Below are 22,236 nucleotides of genomic sequence, written 5' to 3'. Positions count from 1 at the left end.
AACTGTTGCATGGCAATGTGGCCTATGGAATAATGAGCAAAGCCTATGTAAAGGCCCAGTGTTTTCATGAGATAAACTATGAGTTTGGAGTATGGCGATGTGGCCTACGGAATAATGAGCAAAGCCTATGTAAAGGCCCAGTGTTTTCATGAGATAAACTATGAGTTTGGAGTATTCCTCCACTTAAACAAGTATTGTAGGACAAATGACGTGTAGCCGACAGGTGTTCATACAGGGGACAATGGAGAATTAAAACGTGTAACACAGTATCAGAGGGGTGGGTTTGCATAATCCCTACCTTCTTTGAATGATAATATTCGGTGTTGAGAATACCTAAAGAATGTACTCCATTGAACTAAGTCAGTAATCTACTCAGAGATTCTAGATAGTTCTATAGCCTTCTTGTGAATACTAACTCTCCAGCAGTGGATAAGATGCTGCTTAGCTCTTTTCTCTTGTCCTGGGCTTAAAAAGAGGAGTTAAGGTATCAGAGGAGCTGAGACTGCACAGTGCAGAAGAAAGACTAGATGTGTACATCATGCATGCTTTACTCCACATCCCTGTTAGGACGTTGATTAGCTATGTGACAATGTAAAGAAGTTGTTATACATATCTACACTTCAGCTTCCACATCCTGCCCTCCAAGACTAATGAAGCCTATCTTTTTTTTTTTTGTTTTTTTTTTTTTTTGTTTTTCGAGACAGGGTTTCTCTGTGGTTTTGGAGCCTGTCCTGGAACTAGCTCTGTAGACCAGGCTGGCCTCGAACTCACAGAGATCCGCCTGCCTCTGCCTCCCGAGTGCTGGGATTAAAGGCGTGCGCCACCACTGCCCGGCTGAAGCCTATCTTTTGTGTGATTGTGAAGACTAGCAGAATTCAACCTGAAGTTACTGGCACAGAAATGATAGGTGACCATCTATCCCTAACTGAATTATAATATAGAACATTCTGTCAAGAACACAACAAAGAAAAATTTGGTCCCTCTTTTTTCATGTTTCATAAAATGGACTATTTTGTATAATTTTAGTCATTTTGAAAGTCACAAAGACCTCTAGGTGGACAGTGATAGAAGCAGTTTGGCAGGGCTTAAGTCTCTTCTCACTGTTTAATCATACCAGGTCTTAAGTCATCAGATGATTTTGTATGAAACAGGATTTTGAGGTAGAATGTCCACTGACTTAAGGTAATCACTAAGTGCTAAGTACCTGAGCAGCTTATCCCAGCACAGTCACTAAACAATAACTCTGAACACAGTAGAATAAAAAACACGTTGACCAAGTTAAACTTGGAACTGTTCGGAGAATATATATCTTAAAATAGCCAGGTCTCATAAACAGATATCTGCTAACACCTGGGTGGAAGTGAACATGTGACTTTCATGTGTTGAAGTGAGTGTGGATTTTGGCTGAGGCAAGACAAGGGTAAGTGCTGATAAAATACAGAATGTAAGGTCTCTTGTTCAACACTTTCTCCTAGGCATTATTCAAGCTGCTTATTCTTAAGAACACTAAGAAATGCTGTGACATATAACAAACGAATTCCAGAATTCATACCATTTAGAATACTCCGAATGACTTGTAAACAAGGATGCAATTAAAGCCTCCCAATCCCATCAGAATCAGTTTTCAAATACATGCTGCGGTGATAATTTTAGGCCACAGTAGCTGATTATGCCCATGTGTTAAGAAGGCAATGGCTCAATGATGACAGCCTCTGGAATAGCTCAGGGACTGACACCTGGGGTCACAAAGTAGCTTGAGTTGAGCTTAATTTACCATTTTGTTCCAGAGTTATAGTAAAGAACTAGAAGTGATTTTACTGCATCTCCAAACATCCTTTGTCACTTCTCCATCTTATACTCTAAGTACATTCACACATGGGTCAGGAAAAAACTCTTCTGCCCACATCTAGGAGCTCCATTAACTACACTTTGAAAAAAAGAATGTGCTACAATTGCTTGTAAGAAAGAATGTTGGTCACAAGGTGGCAGATTTCTACACTCCTATGGAAAAGCCTGGTTACTTTTTTAAAAACACATGGATAATAGAGGAAAAATACAAGAAAACATTTAAACTTTGAAAGTGTGTGTGTGTTAGAAACTATGGATTTCTTCCATGTCTTCAACTTCTAAAGATCAACATAAAAGCTGCCTGTCCAACTGTGACCTCTAATCTCAGGGCACTTCCTGAAGAGGCCCATGTAAATGACATTGATGTGGGATTCCTCTCTGTATGCTGTGAATACCATTGGTTAATAAAGAAACTGCCTTGGCCTATTGATACAGCAAAACTTAGCTGGATGGGGAAAACTAAACGGCATGCTGAGAGAAAAAAGGCAGAGTTAGGAGAAGCCATGGAGCCTCCGGCAGAGACAGACATGCCAGAACATTGCTGGTAGGCCATGAGCCTCATGGTAAAATATAAAATAATGGAGATAGGTTAAATTAATATGTAAGAGTTAGCCAATAAGAAGCTAGAGCTAAAGGGCCAAGCAGTGATTTAATTAATGCAGTTTCAGTGTGGTTATTTCAGGGCTGAGCAGCCGGGAACCAGCAAGTGGCCTCCTCCAACAAATTGGTGCCAATATAGTTGAATAAAATTCACTTAAAACCTGAGAATGCTTACAAAGGAATCCTAGACACAAAAGAACAGAGTTAAGCATGATTTGGTAGCAGCATTTTCTTGGGTAGGCTCTGTTTGCTAGAAGAAAGAAGTGATAGGGCTCCTTTAAGCGAGGTTTCCCTGAATCAGTGTTACCAGAAAAAAGCTGCACCATTTTGAAATGCCAGCTTTCTGGGCTGTAGCTGCCAGTGCAACTCCGGGCTCTTTCAGAAGGCCTAGCATTTATATGGAGTTTGTGAGTAACATGCTGCAACTTGCATAATGGCAACTTAGACCTGCCACGTGTCTAAAAATGGGGCAATGTACATGACTCTCAGAAGCAGCAAACAGCTCCACCATGTTGGCCTTGGCAGGGCAAGCAGGAAGTTCCACATATACCCTAGCAATGCCACAGCTTAGAGTCTTAAGTGCTTAGCATTTTAAGAAGCACTTCTGGTCAGAAAATAATTACAGATACACATAAAGACAAATTCAGATGGAAAAGACCACTAAATGGGTAACAGTGTTGGTTAAATGTACTTAGGCTTGGGATAGAGAAGAAAAGGAGTATAGAGAGTTGGAAAAGAAGTAAATGGTTTTATATATATATATCAAAGTCTTTAAAAAGACAGAATACAGATAGTCATAGATTAAAGGAGTAAAGACAATAAATATTAAAAAGTAATAGAGTAAAAATAAGTCATGCAAAGGTGGAAAATTCAGAAAGAGTCTTAATTATGTATATTATTATGTTTTCTTTGAAGTTTTTGACTGTGAACGAGCTAAGTAACTAACATATATATTAAAAGGTATTTTGTCTTCAAAATGTGTATCTAAGGATATGTTGCTTTGGAAAAAAAGGTTTTTCTTTTGTTTCCACAGAATATGAGGACCTGTGTAGATTAATGTGGCTTAATGGACAAAGGCCTCCCAAAGGTCACCTTGAATACCCCCCCAAATTACTTTGCCCAACAAATAGCAGGAAGCAGTATAGAGAGAACTACACCTATATTTCCAAATATTGTCTATAAATGTTTGTTTATATTTAAATCAGAATATGCTATAGATATTTGCATTGGTATGGATCTTTGTTAATTGATACAAATTTAAGGTCAAATTTGTTATATATCTATTTCTGCTCTTGATTAATGTATTGTATTTGTAAGAAATATAGGTTAATAGATAATCATCTATAATAGTTAAGTGTGTACTCATGTTAATTAGGTTTTCCATATATATATATATCAGTTAAATAGGTATTTTTGAAATCTTCCAGAGACCTTCAGAATATGGCATTTAAAATGTTTTAAGAACTTAGGACTTATCAAGACAATGAGACATATCTGATCCTGACAGCACCAATTTACTTCAAGAGAAAGATGTGCATCAAAGAGGCTCCTTATGGAGTTGGTTAGCCATTTGGGCAAGAAATTGCTCTTGCCTGGACTTCTTGATGAACTGGACATGCAGGACCTGCAGAGAAATGACTGCTGAAATTGTCTAAAGGTGAGATGATCCTTTTGGGTTCCTGCTGTCTGAAAGAGTCTGCCAGACATTCTACAGGGCACAGAAGAAAGTAATTGACAAACTGTTAATATAGGTGAAACTGTCTTTGAAATTTCCTGATTCATGGAAAAGTCTGCCAGATACTATGGGCCAGTAGGATGAAGATGGATTTGCCAATGGTACAAAAGAACTTTGGGTGACTGTCCACGTAGAGAGATGTCTCTGTCATTTCTAGAGTTTCAAAAGTTGCTTACAATGCACTTCCTGTTTACTTAGGCAATATTATATCCTTCTGGATTCTTTTATGGAGTTGAAGAATTTATAGTTATAGTTTTTCTTAGTTATACTAAAAGATAAAGTAGATATAACTATTGTAACTGTAATTCTTGTTTGATACCTGTTTTGTTATATGTAATTTTACTATGTTAAAGTTAAAACCTTTCTTCTTATTTAAATAGAAAAGGGGAGGTGATGTGGGATTCCCCCTCTGTATGCTGTGAATACCTTTGGTTAATAAAGAAACTGCCTTGGCATGTTGATAGGGTAGAACTTAGATAGGCAGGGAAAACTAAATGGCATGCTGGGAGAAAAGACACTCTCCATTGTTTTGTTTTAGATGACCACATGCTTATTTTCTTAATCAGATCAATGCTTTCCAATTATGTTTCTTAAGCCATCGATTGTGTCTCTAGGAGTGGTAGGTAATTTATCAAACATATATTTTGCTGTAAAATTCATCTTTATATGATAGTATCTGACACAATCGATGGCTTAAGAAACATAATTGGAAAGCATTGATCTGATTAACAAAATAAGCATGTGGTCATCTAAAACAAAACAATGAGTGTTTGGATGATGCTCATTGTTAGGATTATCTACCTATTATGCACATGGCCCTGGATGCCATGCCCTAGCATTGCAAGTAATAAAATACAGGGTAGGCATCAGATCAGAGGCAGCAGCACATTAGTAATATTTCTTCAATAAAGGAAAACTTCTGCACATTATAATTGACTTTAATTGGGGACATCAGCAAAATGTCATTCAGGCTTTTATGGGCATGGGACATGATTGAGCTGGGCCCTAACAAGCTGGGTCAAAAGGACATATTCTCTTAAGTGGCTTATCAACTGACTATGAAAAAAAAAAGAGTTGCTGAGATACCATAGCCAAGAGAATGTTGGCACCATGATCCCTGATATGATAGTTTTGAATGGGAGAGTATCAATATGATTGAATGGTTTACTTTTTTTTTTCATATACGATAATTTGATTTTGACTTTGGCCATTTTATTGTAGTCAAAATCACTACCATACACCATCATTCACCCAATAAAACTTCAGTGCACTTTCCCATAATAGCCATATTAAACATAAATATATCAAATCGATCATCAGAGTTAGATTCATCTAGCAGAAATCTCTAATCCTAATATTAACTAAGAAAACCTCAACAAGGGAAAAATGCCACTACAATGGAAACACATAAAACTAAATGTGTTAGGAAGTCTTCTGCTTTAAGAAGAGTATCATATTTTCAAAGAAAATAATGTTTATTGGTTTGTACTGTACAAGCTAGCCTGGAGATGGAACTGGAATGTATATGTTCAATAAGAGAATAATAATAAATGCCCATTGTGTGCTGAAATTGAATTATTAGCTGCTAAGTATACTTCCTTGATTAGATCATGAGTTTTTTCAAAGAGAAAAGTGATGCCCAAATTCTGACTTAATTTCATATAGGGTGAAGAAATAGGCAGGAATGGAGATTATGTTTCAAGTCCATAGATTGCTTCCTATTGTTATTAGGAAACAAGCTCTCTTCTAGGAAATACTTGACATGCAACCAAAAGAAACACACCTGGATACATGGTGGGGAAATGTTAGTCATTGCTGATCAGCATGGTCTTCTTATTTCTGAATCTTATGCTAACCAATATCTTTATCATTTCTGACAGACAACAATTAAGCTGCCATTTGCTTCAATGAGTGCAGAAGATTTTCTCTGTGTCCTCTACTTATTCTTGAGATCATAAAGCAAAGGCAGGGGGACCTAAGTCATATTTGCTATGCAATAAAATGATTAAGCATAAAATCTTTATATTTATATCATCTAAACATACCCTTCTAGGTTTTTTAATAGAAAATTAATTTCTTCTCAATTGTCATCCTCAAGGGGACACACAGATATATCATTCCTAAAAGACCTTTATGACCTTTTCAGGTATCCAGTATCAGAGGTGGTTACTCAATTGTAACTTAGCAACAAAGAGGTTTGATAACAGTAGTTTAGTTTTATCAAATTGTGTAGTAATTCAAATCAACACTGAACTTGTTTCCCAAAAGATAAATTGGTATTAAAATGAAAAAGTCACAACAAGAGCAAATAATAAATTTGTTTTTTAAAAAATGAGAAAAAGAAAACCCTACATTTTCCTATCCATACTGCTTAATAGTCTCCTATCTTTTCCTCTCTCATATTAGCTAAGCAAGACTGATGCTCATGGTGCCATGTGCTTGCTGTGAGGTGGAGACAGCAGGGATGGAAGTCAGAATAACACCATTGTTGTGGTTATAAACACAACCTCTTAAGCACTTAGCAGAAAACTTTGTTTGAACTTTGCTGGTATTGTATATTATCACCCAGCTCTAGGACATATTTTATTCCCCAAATGATACTTGCAGGAATAAAAGCATTAGAGATGTCCCCAGGGATAAAAATGTGTGTATATACATACCCACATTCACAATGAATACAAAACAGTATACAGGCCAGAATCCAAGTTTCAGATTACAAGATGTTGATAGATCACTGAGTTTGATGCTATTTTATATCACATTAACTTCAAAAATTACTATTATAATAAAAATTTTCACTTGTAAAACCAAACACTAGAAATTCACTAGCTATCTCTCTGGATCTTAAACACTACCTACCTACTTTCAAGCTTGGGTATCTTGGCTGTGACTCTCTTTTTAGCAATCTTTAAACATTAAGAAAACCCAATGAGTAGCATTTAGGAAATAGAAGCTATGCTGAAAATAGATTGGCTTCCAGAAGTTGTACTAAATCAGTGGTTTCATTTTGGCACCCATGGTATAGGAAGAGAAAGTGAATAAAGGAACAAAGCTCGGAAGATTATGCTTTCTCTTGCCAAAGGCTCCTGGAACCACAAGAAAAATATGTTGGTAATGATCTCTACTCTCCATGCAGCAGCTTTCTTCTAACAAAGAACATTGCTGGTATTGAGCCAAATCAGACTCTCAGATATTCATATGGTCTTCTTCAGCCAAATTCCAGTTTATGTATAAGTGCTCAATTATATCATAAGTAGATTATATAGAAATAATCACATCATATAAACTCAGAAGAATTTGGATGAGATTTAAAATTTTGTTTTGAAATTGGCTGTTCATTAATATAAACTTACTTTTAGCAAACTATAATTGGCTTTAGTGTGTCAAAAAAAGCAACAAAATAGTGAGATATTTCTAGGAACTTTTTGCATGGATTCTGAAGGTCTTGAACATAATCCAAAAATGTCTTTGAAAGATAGATGACTGTGAACAATATTAACTATGCTATTTTAATCATCTCAAGTGGTCATAAACAATGGAAATAGCCTGGCTCTTCATAACCACTGACAGCCAAAAGAAGCACCAAAACTTGTGGGGGGAGGGGGCAATATTTGGGAGGAGGGGAGGGAAATGGGAAAAGGGGAGCAGGTGGAAATATTAATTAAAAAAGAATAAAAAAAACAATAAAAGATTCTCACCACCACGTTAAAAAAAAAAAGAAAAAACAGAAAAATATAAACAGGTTGATATTTTGTCAATTAATTAAGAGAAAAGCAGCTTTTACATAATATACACAGATGTTTTGCTATTATTCAAACTTTTGTCTTTTTCAAGTCTTAGTGATTTTTTTTCATTTTTCGGTTGATGGTTTCCAATATTATATGAATATCCAAACAATGGAAAGATTGATCATTATTTGTTCCTACTTTGAAATTATAGGAATCCACATCTAATGTCAGTTATAGTCTGATGCTAGAATACAGTGACTATGAAAGGGAACACATTATTACAATGAATCATATGACAGTAAAATGTTTCCATGTAGCCATACAACTTATCACCAATATCCATTTAAAATATGGAAGCAGCATTTTATTTCTAGTAAATATTGCAAAATGTTACAGCTTTGAGACCGAACTAGAAACGATACCTTACAGCACTGAAAAATCAGTCTTGCAAAAATCTTCCAGGTTGCCAAACTGGCCACTGAACCCTTCCAAATCAATAGACATTTCACCTCCTGGAAATGACAAACTCCCATTTCCTACATGAAAATAAGCATGTTATTCCAAGGTCTGTCCACAACACGTTTGGAATGCTGCCATCTAAGATACTTGGCCTGCTATGGATCTGTATAGGGACAAAATGTTTTAATTAATTTGTCTATGTTCACCAATAGCACAGGAATCCTTCCTTGTTTGAATGGATAAAGTATGACTGAAAATAGTCTTACAATATCTCCAAAGAAAGCTTCTGATGAATCTAATGCTATTTATAAATGATTATTAGGAATAAGAAAGGAAGTTTTAGTTCTGGTATGTCAAAGTATCTGCCAGGAGGACAACCAATCATCTGAAAGAAGATGACATCTATCTTCAAAACATTACAGGCATGAAGATAACAGTAATATTCAACATATTGACAACCATTGAATTTATGGATTTGAAATGAAAGATTGAAAACAGTGCATCCATTGTAGAGAGTCTGATGGCTACCCATTTTTAATAATTGATATCTAAAAACATTTATGACAGTATTCACAATGCACTCCAGACAGTGCTTGAAAATGAACAAATTCAGCCAAAGTTATGCAATAATAATGGAGGAGCCTTACATTTACTAGACTGTTTACTTAATCTAAAATCTAAACTTGTCAAGAAAAATTTAAAGTTTCTAACCAAAGGCTTTACTGAACTTAACCAGTAATTTCTTAAACAACATTTTTATTATGCAAACCAAAATATTCAGTTTGCTTACCAGTATAATATATATATGTATATTTATGTGTGTGTACATATATATATATATACATACATAAAGAGTATGAGAGAAAAGTAAGCAGAACATACTGTATTGTATTGTATATAATAAAATAATCATCATTGATGAAAATTCTTGTTTCAGCAACATTAAAATCAAGTTAAATTTTTCTCAACTAACGCACCCTGAGGTGGATCTTACCCATTGTAAAGGGTCACCATTAATACCTGCAGGTGATTACTTATGAACATTAGCACTCTCAGCCACAGTCGATGGTTTAGATTAGCAAAACTATTGGTAGGAAATAAGTGCAAGTGTTTTATACCACTACCAAAATAGACCTGAGCCTAGATAGAGACTTCTAATTTTCTGCCTATAAGCACTTAAAATCCTGTTTGGAAGAAAGAGAAAGGGACATTTGAGGTGACACATTTCACTTTGAAAACTATGAAGTGGAGCTCACTGTGTGTCATTTTCTTACATACCAAACTTTAAACGAAACCAGGTGTCATTGTTTTCCACATGAGAAACATGGGTGTAACGAGGATTCTTATGAAGCTGCAAAAGAGTAACTTGATATAGGAACAAAGTCACTTACAGGATATATGAAGACATTATGCAAAAAGTATACTCCAACTGCCATTGAGATGACTGCTGTCATATCCAATGTTGTACACTGGAAAGCTCCATCAATCATGAATGACCAGAAGATAATTTCTTACTGTAAAAGAGCCCCTCACATGAATATGCAATATGCGAAGATCACTTTAAAAGTGGAAATGCACATTTGACAACAATAAAATCACCTCATTGCATTTGTATTGTGTAAAATCGTCCTGCTTGATACATGCAAAAATGTTGGAAAGTGGATAAATATGCATTCTAGCCAGAATAGTTACGTCAGAGATAGATTTGTGACATGGAGTGGAAAGAATACCATATCAATCTGAGTTTAAGGAAGTAATAAGTTGAGTTCTCCAAACCTGTATTGAGCTGGAAAAAAAAAAGATAAAAACACCCCATTGTTTCCTCGAGACATGCATTTTACTGTGGCAAAGTGCAAGTAGACGTGCATTAAGTAGGGAGTCTGGTACTGCTTTAGCAAACTAAGTTGATCATGAGCATTCTTCCAAAGCAATGCAGAAGCTTTATGGGGTGGAGAAGAGAAAGAAAAATTTGAAACAGTCTTCTCATTATTTCCTTTTAGAAGTGTCATTCCTCAGCTGGCTGCTGCTTCAGGAATGCAAGGCGATGGGAACAGATTTGGGCAGGTGTTGGTTACAGGAGCAAGCAACTTTGGCAGCCAAAATGAAATAGTGTCATGACATCAACGGAAAATATTTTAGCCGCAAGAAGCAGGATGCTGCACGCTGTGCTGAGATGACTGTGTTCTACAGTGTCCCATCTGACACTGCATAACACAGTCACCAGTGAGCCAGGGTCCCCTACAGCTGTCACAGGGACTGAACAACACACAGCACACCACACGGCAATGCACAATCCAAAACGAGAGAGAGAGAGAGAGAGAGAGAGAGAGAGAGAGAGAGAGAGAGAGGATAAAACAAGTAAAACATGTGTCTGTCTTGCACAAACCTTCGGGTTCTGTGTTTTCTTTGTGGTGCACTTGCTTCAGCGGGCAGCAGAAGATTTCGTGACACTTAGCACGAAAGGGGGACTCTTTTTTCTTTAATTCCGCGGATTGGATGGAATCTTGCCGTAACATTATGTATTCCTGTGTGCCAGGGGGGGCGTCATCCAGAACTGTGGTCACCACATAACAAAATGAACTCAAGTTAGAGCTTCATGAAAGCAGCGAACATCTTCAATCAAACCTCCTCCCAGGGAAGACTAACAAAGCAACATTTTTATACAAAGTTTTAACAACTTGGCAATTTTATTTTAAGGAGTCTGAAAAAATCCTGGGAAAAGCTAACTACTAGATAATCTATACCTGCTTTGCTAATACAATAAAATTTAATAGCGTTAAATTGTACCCATAGTATAATATTTTTATGTTGACAAGCATGTTGTATTTAAAGAAACACCATAGAGAGCCCACATTTCAACTTAAGAGGCTATCTAACCATTTAAAGATGAAATTTCACAAGGTCCACCAACAATCAGTTGTTTCTCTTCTCAATCTGAACCTAACAAGAGTTTGACTTCCAAGTTGCTCTCTATGCTTTGACTTCCAAAAAGGACCCAAGTCCTTGTAAATGTCTTTCAGAAGTTCAAAGCCATTTACTGAAGATGAGAGCTTTCTACTGAGTGCCCCCAAATTAACAGTGGATCAAAGACCTACCTGACAAGAATAGGGCCAGGTTTACAAATTTGGGGCTTAGATGCCCACTAGTCTCTTGTGAGCTCTGTTTTTCTTCCTAGGCTCACTGTGTGTTTAAGCAGGGTTCTGTCTCCTTACTGTATTTCCCTGGAAAAGCTGGATGTGTGTCTTTATAATGTCCACAGCTACTTTCTTTAGTTTGAAAACCACCCACTGAAGTGGGTGCAAATTCGATTTGCATTTGCAGAAACAGGGAACTGACCCAAGAATGGAGTTTTTCTTTCACACCCTTCCCCAGTGAGGCCATTACATTTCCCTAGGAGTGAGTCAGTGCCTCCGAAGCTGTGATTAATGGCATGCTGACTCATTTTACTCCCCCAAATGTAGATACTTAACATGCATTTAGAAGGACTGATGGCTACCACCAGCCCATTTCTTACAGGGAATAATGCCTGTGGTGTGCAAAATAAACAACTTATGGCTGAATTTAGATGATATCCAAAGGCTGTGTTTGGCAAAGAATTCAAAATTCATTGGATGGGGTCTCAGTGGCCTTAAAGAACTTTCTTTCTTGTAGGAGGCAAATGGTATGGAAAACAACGCAAGAAAAAAAAATTCCCATTTAGGATTTAGAAAAAGTTCTTGATAGATAGCACACATGAACCTGTATATAGAAATATTATTAAATTATGTAAGAAGCTAGTGAATATTTTAGTCCAATTTTCCTCTAGCATTCAGCAGCAGTAATCAAAAACATTGTGTAGACACGCCATCTCAGCTTTTCCTGGCAGGGAGTTCCTGTCATCTACTAGCAGTGTTACTATGACTTCTAAGAATCTTGTTGGTAAGTTCACATGCTTGCTAGCAACAGCTGCTATTCAACGCATTTGCAACCATTTCCTGCCATGAGGAGATAGTCATGATAATAGATACATGTCTCAAATTCCAGTATCACAGCTGAAGAAACATTCTGGTTTTACCCTGCAAAATATTAAAATAAAATTCTCCAAATCTGAACTGTTAAAAACACACTATCATTGTAAAGAAACCCATTTTTCGGAACTGCTATATAGAAAACATTTTTTTTTGTTGTTGTTTTTTAGGATTAAGGGGAAATTGGGGCTAAAAAGGAAAGCCATAACTTTCAGATAATGCATAAGGAGAGCGTGTTACTAGGGACTGCACACTGAATATCAGTAAATTGTCTTCTATTTTCATTGTTCGATACCAACAATGATGTCACAAGTGGGCATTTCTGGAGATAAATGGTGGACTGAAGCTAACAGTGTTTGGCTGACTCTCCAGCCATCAGTTTTTCCCAGCTGCTCATTAATTCCCAGAAAATGTCATACACTGGCATCATTATTGTTTAATTAGATAAAACTGGTTATCTATAACATGTCACACAATTCTAGCAGAAGCAACCTGCTGACTGATCCAAGAGTGAACCAGCCCTTCATCATGATGGGAAAAGCACGAAGGTCACCAAAGTGCAGGCTAATTGCTTTCCACAAAATTCCCCCTCTCTCCAGTTCTTTCCTCAAATTGGATTTAGCAAGTGCAAAAGGTGCCAAGATGAGAGCATTTAAGGAGCCATCTGAGTAATAACCAAAGGCACAGAACATTTCCTTGGAAATCCTGAACATCTGGGACTTAATGGCTTTGTTCTGGGTCTCAGGCTGTCTTTACTCAGTGCCTCAAACATTACTCAACTCAGGCAAAATAGAAAAAAAAAAGATAGTTACTCTAACAGTATCTTGGTGCTCTGTTGACCAGGAGTTAGAAATAATCTGGATTTTTCTTATCAGATATCATTGGATAAGCAATACTTCAGCTGAGTCTATAAAATCCTGGAACTTGGAGATATTTTCAATAAAAATATAGTAATACAGAATTCATTTGTTTACTTCCTCAAATGGGAGAGTGGTTATGCCGTTGACAGGAGCAGAAGATTAAGACTTCCCACCGGACTAAGAACTAACTGTTGCATATCCAACAATAGATCCATCCAGACGTGGATTTATATTACAACTTGATTTAGACAAAGTTTTCCATCATTTCAAAGGTTTAGCTTGATCTCTGTTTTCTTTCTTTTTCTTTTTCCTGTTTTTTTTTTTTTTTTTTTTTTTTTGAGCAGTTACCAAAGAATAGGTTCCTGTGCAAAAACGCAAACGACATAGCTGGTGCCCCAGTCTTGATAACAAAACCCTCCATGCAAGAGTTCACATTCCCTCAGGAGCAGTCCAGAGTTGGAGAAGAGAAGTGCATACACACAAATTCACACATTCCCAGACAGACACTGACTGGTGGCATACTCGGACACAGAGGTAACAAGAGTGAAACAAGATTGTAGTAATGAAAATGATTGTTTGTTATGAGCACACTATGGAAGAGTTAGTTACCCTTGCAAGACATAAAGCGATTGACAACTTTTGAGTGGGCCAGACTAGACCTAGCTTTGTTTACTCAGTAGCAGCAGTGGGCTAAATAGTACTAGAAAATCCCTACTCTTCTCTAGCCATCTCAGCTAGTACCAAGATCAAGGACAGGCACAAAGTCCAAGGAGCAGTCAGTCACAGTAAGAGAAAAACTACTTATAGAGACTAAGCCAAGATAACCTTTCAGAAATACTCTCATTTCAAACTATAGCTAAAGTACCAATCTTTAATAAAATGTAATTATATCTGGTAAAACTTCCAATGGATTTAACCTTTAAATGTATTTTAATAAAAGAAGTTAATAATGTATCTTCCACATGTATAGGGAAGTTAATTTCTTAGCTTATGAAAATGACACCAATTGCTACAGCATTGACCTCAAAGAACAGCTGCCCAAGTATCAGCAAAATGACAAACACTACAATAAAATCCACACTGTCAAGGACTGGAAAAAATTTAGCTTAGAAGCCAAGATCCACAAGTGTTAGCCTCCAGGTCAAAACAGTAAGTCATTCATAAAGTCATCCTTATCCAACACTGAGGACCATCATGCTTCTTACTTCCAAAGAATCCAATTGGCTCCATGAAATTTTCTGTCTTTATTCAAATACATTTAAAAAAAAAAAACAGAAAGAGCCTAAGAGACTGGACAATACCACACAAGGAACTTGCCCCCTTACCAGGCCCCTATAATTCTCAGTATTTTCTGCCATCAAAAAGAATCAGTCAATAAGCCCTTGATTATTTAATGATGTGAATTTTCTGCTTTTGAATGTACACAACCATGAGTCTTCTCTGCTTTTGAATCTTCCCAAACATGACTCAACATAATTAACGATACACATTTTTAAAGCCTAGCAAATTGGAGATCACTAGGGCAAGGGGAATGAACCTATCAAAGGGACTTCCAATCAAAGTTAACAGATATTTATTAGTGACTCCAAGAAGCAAAGGCTTTCAAGCCCTTATGAAACTCAAAAATAAGGCAAAATCCAGAGAGTACCAAATATTCTCACATAATCAGAAAGACAGGGAGGAGAAAATGGACTAATTACCACAATTAGTCTTCCATGTCTCTGAACACCTGTCATGTTGAAAAGTACAAATAGCCACACGATGCTTTAGCTTGACACCTCCAGTTTGCCTCCCAGCTAACTATCTAACTGGAAATGATGCTTAGCTTTATTGCTGCAGCAGATACTTTCAAGGTGGTAGATTCAAATGTTTAGGAGATGAGAAGATTCAGTGAGTGAAAGGGCTTAGTGCTAACATTATTTTATTTGATGAAGGTAGAAACAACCTTTTTGTTATTTTGAAATTTTCAGTAATAGTTCCCTTTCTGATTTTCTCCAGTTCCCAGGCAAAAACTAGTGTGTTTCTCTCTCTCCCATCTTCAGGTTATTTTGCTTTCTTCATAATGAAATGAAATGCAAACCCACTACTACCATAGTTGGTCCCTATCTTCTCATTTACAACACATGCCTACCTGTGTACTAACAGGAGATTCCACTAGTCCCTGAACTATACTGGGTTTTGCTGCCTTAGGCCTTATTCTTTCTGTTCTCTCTGATTGCCTTTCTGTGTACCCCATGGACCTAGCAAAATGCAATACCTCAGAAATGTTTCTTTTTTTCTTTTCTTTTTTTTGCAACCTTAAGTAAGTCTGAAGAGAACTGTAATTATTTTATCTATATATTGATTGATTTCTTTTCTGGGTTTTACTCACAGAACACAAGCTCCATGGATAAAAGACATTGTGTCTCAAGAGGATTCCAGAACATGGCTCTTTTTTTTTAACACTTGAGGCCCAATGATTTGTTGTTGGAGGGATCTGTTCTGTGCGCTGAAGGATTCTGAGTAGTAGCTCTGATCATTACCTACCAAATGCTGTGAGCACTCTCCACAGTGTAACAACCCAAAATATCTCCAAGTATTGCCAAGTCAACAACATGCCCTCACCTAATGAAGCCAAAGTTACCTTACTCGAGAATCACTGGAATTGGTGATTCATAAAAACTTTCTGGCCTACAAGTTCCTTCATGAGGAACTATAATGAATCCCTGAAACCCATTTGTGACCATGGGACATCATCTGCATCCTGGAGATGCTCATATAAAGAGGATGCATTGGTGACCATGCCTGTCAGCCAGGGAACAGAAAGCTTCTACTGAACTGGTACAGTTGAAACGCCCAATGTTACACATCAGTGGGGGCTTTTCTCAGTCTAGAGTAAAGGCTTTCTCCACGGACTGACACTACTTAACACTTGCTGATAACTTCTAGGGGTCTCTGGCAAATAGAAGACAAGTCCCAGTCAATCAAAATACTCATTTGAGTATAGGGAAGAAGCCAAAAATGGAGGCTGTGGAAACTCATTTTGACTCTATGCTTTTGGTTTTCTTGTTTTCGAGACATGGCCTCATTTTGGCCTTGAACTTCCTATTTGGCTGAGGATGACCTGGAACCCGATCCTCTGGTTACCACCTCATTGGTTCTGGGTTAGAGGGCTCTGCCACCACATCTGGGGATCAAACTTGGGCTACACGCCTGCTCAGCAAGCATTCTAGCCACACAGATACATGCATAGCTTCTTGTCTAGCTTCATGTAAGCAGCTTTCTCAAAGCTGAACCTGCCATTTATGCAAGGGCCCATGTGTCCAGGGAGCATGCATCTGCCTGCTGACAGACAGAAAGGGATGCATTATGACAGTACGGTTTCACTGAACAGGCAGTGCAGTTCTAATGGTCCTCTGTACTGTATGAATGGCATATACTTTATTCTTGACACTGTTTTAATAACGCATTTAGGAAAATATGGCAAGATGAGCAAAGTAGATTCCCTTTTAGAACATTGAGCATTGTACCATCACAGGGATGGACACCACACTACTCTACCTTCATATTTTTTGCTCATATCTGCTTGCATTCCCCTCCTACAAACACCTATGAAGCCTAAGGCCATAGCAAGTGTCCCTACACACTTACATAGTGAAGGCCTTTATGCTGGAGCCTTTTCCACTGTTTCAAACAATGAAGGTTGAGAATGAGGCCCATAACTGGCATTTTTCCCCAAGGTCTCGAGTAGATGGTGCTGATGCTGGTAAATTTTCCGATTCCAAGAGACACTATCCCAAGGGTTTGGGTTTTTCTCTCTCGGTATCTCTGCCTATGTGTAGTCTATACTTGTAGTATAGTACAAACTCTATAAACTAGGGGTTGTTTAGGTGCAACTGAGCATTTGAACCATCTAGGGGGTTAAAGCTAAAATACCCATGGTTGCATGCCAGACTAATTAAACTAGACTCTTCTGGTTGAACTCTGAGCATTCCTGGCTTTCAAAGTTCCTCGGGTGACTTGAGTGTATTGCCAGTGTGGAGAATTAGCATTCTAAGTAAACCTCTGTCTCCCCTTGTACAATGAAAATCCTGCTATTCCTTTCCTTGGGCAGCTTCAGCTCTCTGTTTGTCTTTCCATTCTTCCCACACCTCAGGGCAGAGATGCCATGTATCCGCGTGCAGTGGCACTCTCCTTTTCACTGGACCACATTAAGCCAATGCACACATCTCTATGCAGGAATTATGCTCCAGCCTAAACAACCATAGCGGATTTCTCAGCGTTCACTACAGCTAATTTCAACCCTTGCCTGTATTAAGCATTTTAAAATGATTGTCTCTTCACTAGTCAGTTTTCTTTAACTGAACAGATCTAAACTCTGTCCTTATTAATGCCCTTGAGGAACTTGGGTTACGGAACACGTGCTAAAGCCATTCCACAAAGCTGCATCTCCTCACTCTGGTCTCATCTCTATATGACCCCATCATGGGACCATCTTGCTCTCTTTCAGACTTTATGCCATTGTAAGGTCAGGGCAGTCCAAGATCATGAGAACAAAATGATTCTAAAACCTCACAGGAAACCTTGTTGAGTACTAGATTTTCTCTTTTAACATCATAAGAAAGGAGACTGCGAGTAAATTTTGCATAAACTGTTGCTTCAAGTTCTCTAATTCAGTATTCTAACACTGCACGTACTAAATACCTTGGGAGCTTTTAACGAAGTGTCCCTGCCTAGGATGCATGTCTAGAAATTTGGATTTAATTGGCTTATAAGTGTAGTTTGGGCCTTGATAGTCGAAGCAGTTTTCATGCTGGTTCCAGTGTGCAGTGGGGGCTGACAAGGAGTCTAACTGGAGGAGGAAAAAAAAACAGAAATATAAGCACAATGAACTGCAAAAAAAAAAAAAAAAAACCAATATTTTCCTGAATAAGAAAAGAATTTGAAAAGAAGCAAGGTTTTAAAGTGCCAGGCTCATTGGTCATGTGTGAACTATGAATGGCTTACACACAGGGAAATTTTCAAAAGCCCTCAGTAGTGCAGTAAAGTCACTGACCAACATCTTCCAATGAATCCGTGCTTTTCAGTTATAGCTCCTGTATCAAGTACCATCAATGTGACCCTTGGAATGGCAGAGATCACTTTCAAGTTTAGTTTCTTCAGCCCTAAAATAAAATGCCAGTTCTTTTATTCCACCCCCCAAAGTTAAGACTTATTAATTTTACTTTATTTATATGACTGTTTTCCTACATCTATGTATGTGCCCAGAGAGGTCAGAAGAGGGTGTCAGATTCCCTGGAGCTGGGGTTTTGAAAGCTTGTGAGCTACCAATGGGTTTTGAGAAGTGATGCTGGGCGGTTTACAAGAGCAACAAGTACCCTTACCAGCTGAGCCGTGTCTTTAGCCCCCATATAGTGGCTACTTTTAAGGGTATGTTCTAGTCCAGTTGCATAGCTTCTCCAAGGACAAACACAGACGTGAAGATTCTCAATCCTGTCATGACCACATAACCAGAATCATAGCTGACATTTCCTCAAGATTCAAAGCTAACTGCTATACACATTAAGATTTGAGGTAAGCCGGGTGGTGGTGGCGCACGCCTTTAATCCCAGCACTTGGGAGGCAGAGGCAGGCGGATTTCTATGAGTTCGAGACCAACCTGGTCTACAAGAGCAAGTTCCAGGACAGGCTCCAAAACCACAGAGAAACCCTGTCTAGAAAAACCAAAAAAAAAAAAAAAAAAAAAGAAAAAAAAAGAAAAAAAAGATTTGAGGTAAACGTACTACATTAGTAGGCACACTCTCATATAGTAGGTATTGGATATGGTTTTATCCCCTTCTCTTTTGAGAGTGAACATTTATTTTAGAAGATATTAAAATATACTTATGGAAACACAACTGGTGAGTGAAGAAAGTCACCTACAGTGTAACCCCATGAAAAAAATTTCTACCTTTTATAGATAACCAAATAAATCCCAAGACAGTTGTTTTAATGATTATAAAAAAGTGGTATTAGTGGAAATATGCCCATGATTGATATCCATCTCATACATATTAAGTACATCTTAAATATGTTAAACTGATGCTAAATTTGAGTGTACAGTGAAGGTGTCTTTCCTGGGGGAGAGCAGGAACCAACTTCTACCACTTAGACTATTGGTGGTATAACAAGGCTGTTCCATGATCTTCCGTGCAATTTTGCAGTAGAAGACGGAGGAAAGGCCCAAGGGAGATGTCTATAGCACTTATGGGTTATCAAATTGACCCACAGGCCATGTCTTTCAAGATGTCATCTGAAATTGCTTGAAAATATTCCACTGTTACTGACTACCTTGAAAACTTTTGTTTGAACTTACTTGTTTGTCAGACAATGCAAGTTGTTTCTGGTTACATTGTTCTAGGGAAAGAAACCTGTAACTCATTTTAAAATCACTTACAGATTGGCCCCTGTTATTCTGTTTACACACATTTTCCCATCATACTCTATGTACAAAGATGGGGGTCACTACTGTCCTTCAATATAAAGATTCCCAGACTCATTGGCCCATGCATGCTCTTGCATCCAGCTATGTAGAGTGTGGTGGTGGTCGTGTGGGTACTAGACACATGTCTTTCTTTTTAACAACTATTAGTACAGAATTCCCAGTTAGGCTCACAGAATGATGTCATATCTATTCACAGAAATAGTTTTGCCTGAAGTCTTCAAAGCCTTTGATCTTCAGACCTATCTCATGCAATATCACAGACTAAATTGCTAAGGAAAGCCTATTTTATCCCCCATGTCTTACCCATTTTGAAAATACTGCATCTCATAGGAAGGAGTGTAATTTCTGTGCCAATAACACTCTGGAATAAACTTGCAAGCCCTCCAACCCCACCTTCCAAGAAGTCATGTCTCCGTGCCATACTTCCTCAGAGTGCAGGCTACAAGGACTCTGTACTACTTCTCCCCAGTACTGCCTTCAACATTGCATTCAAGGGTTTGAAAGCTCACCTGGCTCTTATGAGCCTAGAGAGAAGTTTGGTCCTGGTAGTTGTTCCAATTTTCCTGGCCTGCCTCGGTAGCTAAGAAAACCTCATGCTGTGGATTCTGCCAACTGCTATGTATTGGTGGTTGGAAAATCAGAATGAAATATTGATCTAAAACATTTATGACTGGAAGAATGACAGATGCCATCAACCTTACTTCCACTTCTTCATAGCCTCCCAATTTATGTAATTAGCACACTCATTTTCGTTTGTATTAATCAAGCAATACTTTCATTTTCAAGCAAGCAATTTTCTTTTCATTCTGATTCTACCCTCATGTGTGATTCTTTCCTCATGTGTGTTTCTTTGAACCATTCTTGCCTTTTTCCACCCCCAGTGACATTATTAAAAACACTCCAAGTACATTAGTGACCCCTCTTAACTAATCTTTGACAGAAACCATGAAGCATGCACCAATATATAGGTTATTCTTCTAACAATTCTCTTTCAGAAACTTGAAATACACAACTGTCAGCATGGTTTTGTATGCCTTGACTTGCCATGGTCTTTGACTATGTTGATTAGAGTAGTAATGAAAGGATCAAGAATGCCTTGATCTACTCAAGGTGTATTCTGTTGATCAAGACAATATACCCAGTCCTCTTGTTTCATTTAAAGTATGCACTCATTAAATCCTTCCCTCCTTAGTTAGTAATGAACTGTACTCAAGCTCATCAGAAGGCAGTTAGTATAATTTGGCTTCAGCATCATATTCATCAACTTGTGTGCTCAAATGGTCTCCTATACCTCCAGGAAATAAAGGTTTTTCTTTTCTTAACTTATATGCCGTGGAGGGATCCATCCTCCTTATATAGTTAAAAGTGGCACAGTTTTAGCTAATGGAACATAACTCTCAATTAAAATAATTGAAATCCACAAAATAATTGTAATAAAAAAGCATTCCAATTAAATGGGTGCTTTCCTTTGTACCCTTGCCTGCCACAATTTCTTACTCCCTATTCAGTAAATAGAGTTAGCTATTCTTCTTAAGAAGGCCGTCACTGCAGGGGAGTTGGATGGAAGAATAGATTGTGCCAGGTTAGAATCCATTCCAAATTTGTTTGGGAAGGATTTTAAAGCAAATGGTATTTGAGTTTGCTTACTATTGCCAGCATTTCTGTTTAAGAAAAAGGCATTATGGTTATTTTAAAAGCTCAAAGCCATCAAATATCCTTAAACAGCATTTAATGATTTAAGTATAAATGAATCATAAACACTTAGATTTTAGTTGTTGTTTTGTTTTTTCCTTTTATTGAAAGTAGTTATTTTGTCTCATATAATGTAACCTGATTATGATTTCCCCTCAATCTACTCCTGTTAGCTCTTCCCCACTTCCCATTCCATCCAGATCCACCCCTTTCTGTTTTTCATTAGAAAATAGACTTCTAAGAGAGGGTAATAAAAATATGATAAAATAAGACAAAAATGACACATCAGAATTAGAGCCAGAACATTGTGTGCACCATTATCCCCAGGCACAGGAGTTCAGACTATGTAAGTACAAAGAAGAGGCTAAGCACACGTATAAACTGATGGATTTCTCTTTCCTTTTGACTTTAGATGTGATGTCACTAACTGATTGACATTTACACCTAAACTTCCTTTCAAGAAGAAACTATAACCTGGCATTGTAAGTAGAAAAAGTGATGTGGGATTCCCCTTTGTATATTGTGAATATGTTTTATTACCATTGGTTAATGAAGAAACTGCTTTGGTGTATGGCAGAGCAGAATAAATCCGGGTAGGAAATATGAACATATATATATATATATATATATATATATATATACACAGAGAGAGAGAGAGACAGAGACAGAGAGAGAGAGACAGAGAGACAGAGACAGAGAGACAGAGACAGAGACAGAGAGAGACAGATAGAGAGACAGAGAGTAGGTAGAATCAAAGAGATGCTATGGAGCAGCCGAAGGAGAAAAAAATGCTGGAACCTTACAGGTAGACTACAGCCTTGTGGTGATACATAGATGAATAGAA

General features: G+C 37.6%; 1 protein-coding gene across 3 annotated transcripts in view; it reads right to left on the bottom strand.

Moving 5' to 3' along the window:
- The window catches only part of Fgf13 (fibroblast growth factor 13), a 534,707-nt gene that overhangs the window by 208,542 nt on the left and 303,929 nt on the right, over window positions 1-22,236 (bottom strand). For all 3 annotated transcript variants that reach the window (XM_057759648.1, XM_057759647.1, XM_057759649.1), the window contains exon 3: window positions 10,757-10,924. In XM_057759648.1, coding sequence (XP_057615631.1) covers window positions 10,757-10,924 — 168 coding nt within the window. The remainder of the gene's footprint in view (window positions 1-10,756; window positions 10,925-22,236) is intronic.

This window comes from Chionomys nivalis, chromosome X, assembly GCF_950005125.1.
Source record: "Chionomys nivalis chromosome X, mChiNiv1.1, whole genome shotgun sequence".
NCBI lineage: Eukaryota > Metazoa > Chordata > Mammalia > Rodentia > Cricetidae > Chionomys > Chionomys nivalis.
The sequence above is the reverse complement of the archived record's forward strand: the minus strand, read 5'-3'. Positions and strand labels throughout refer to the sequence as shown.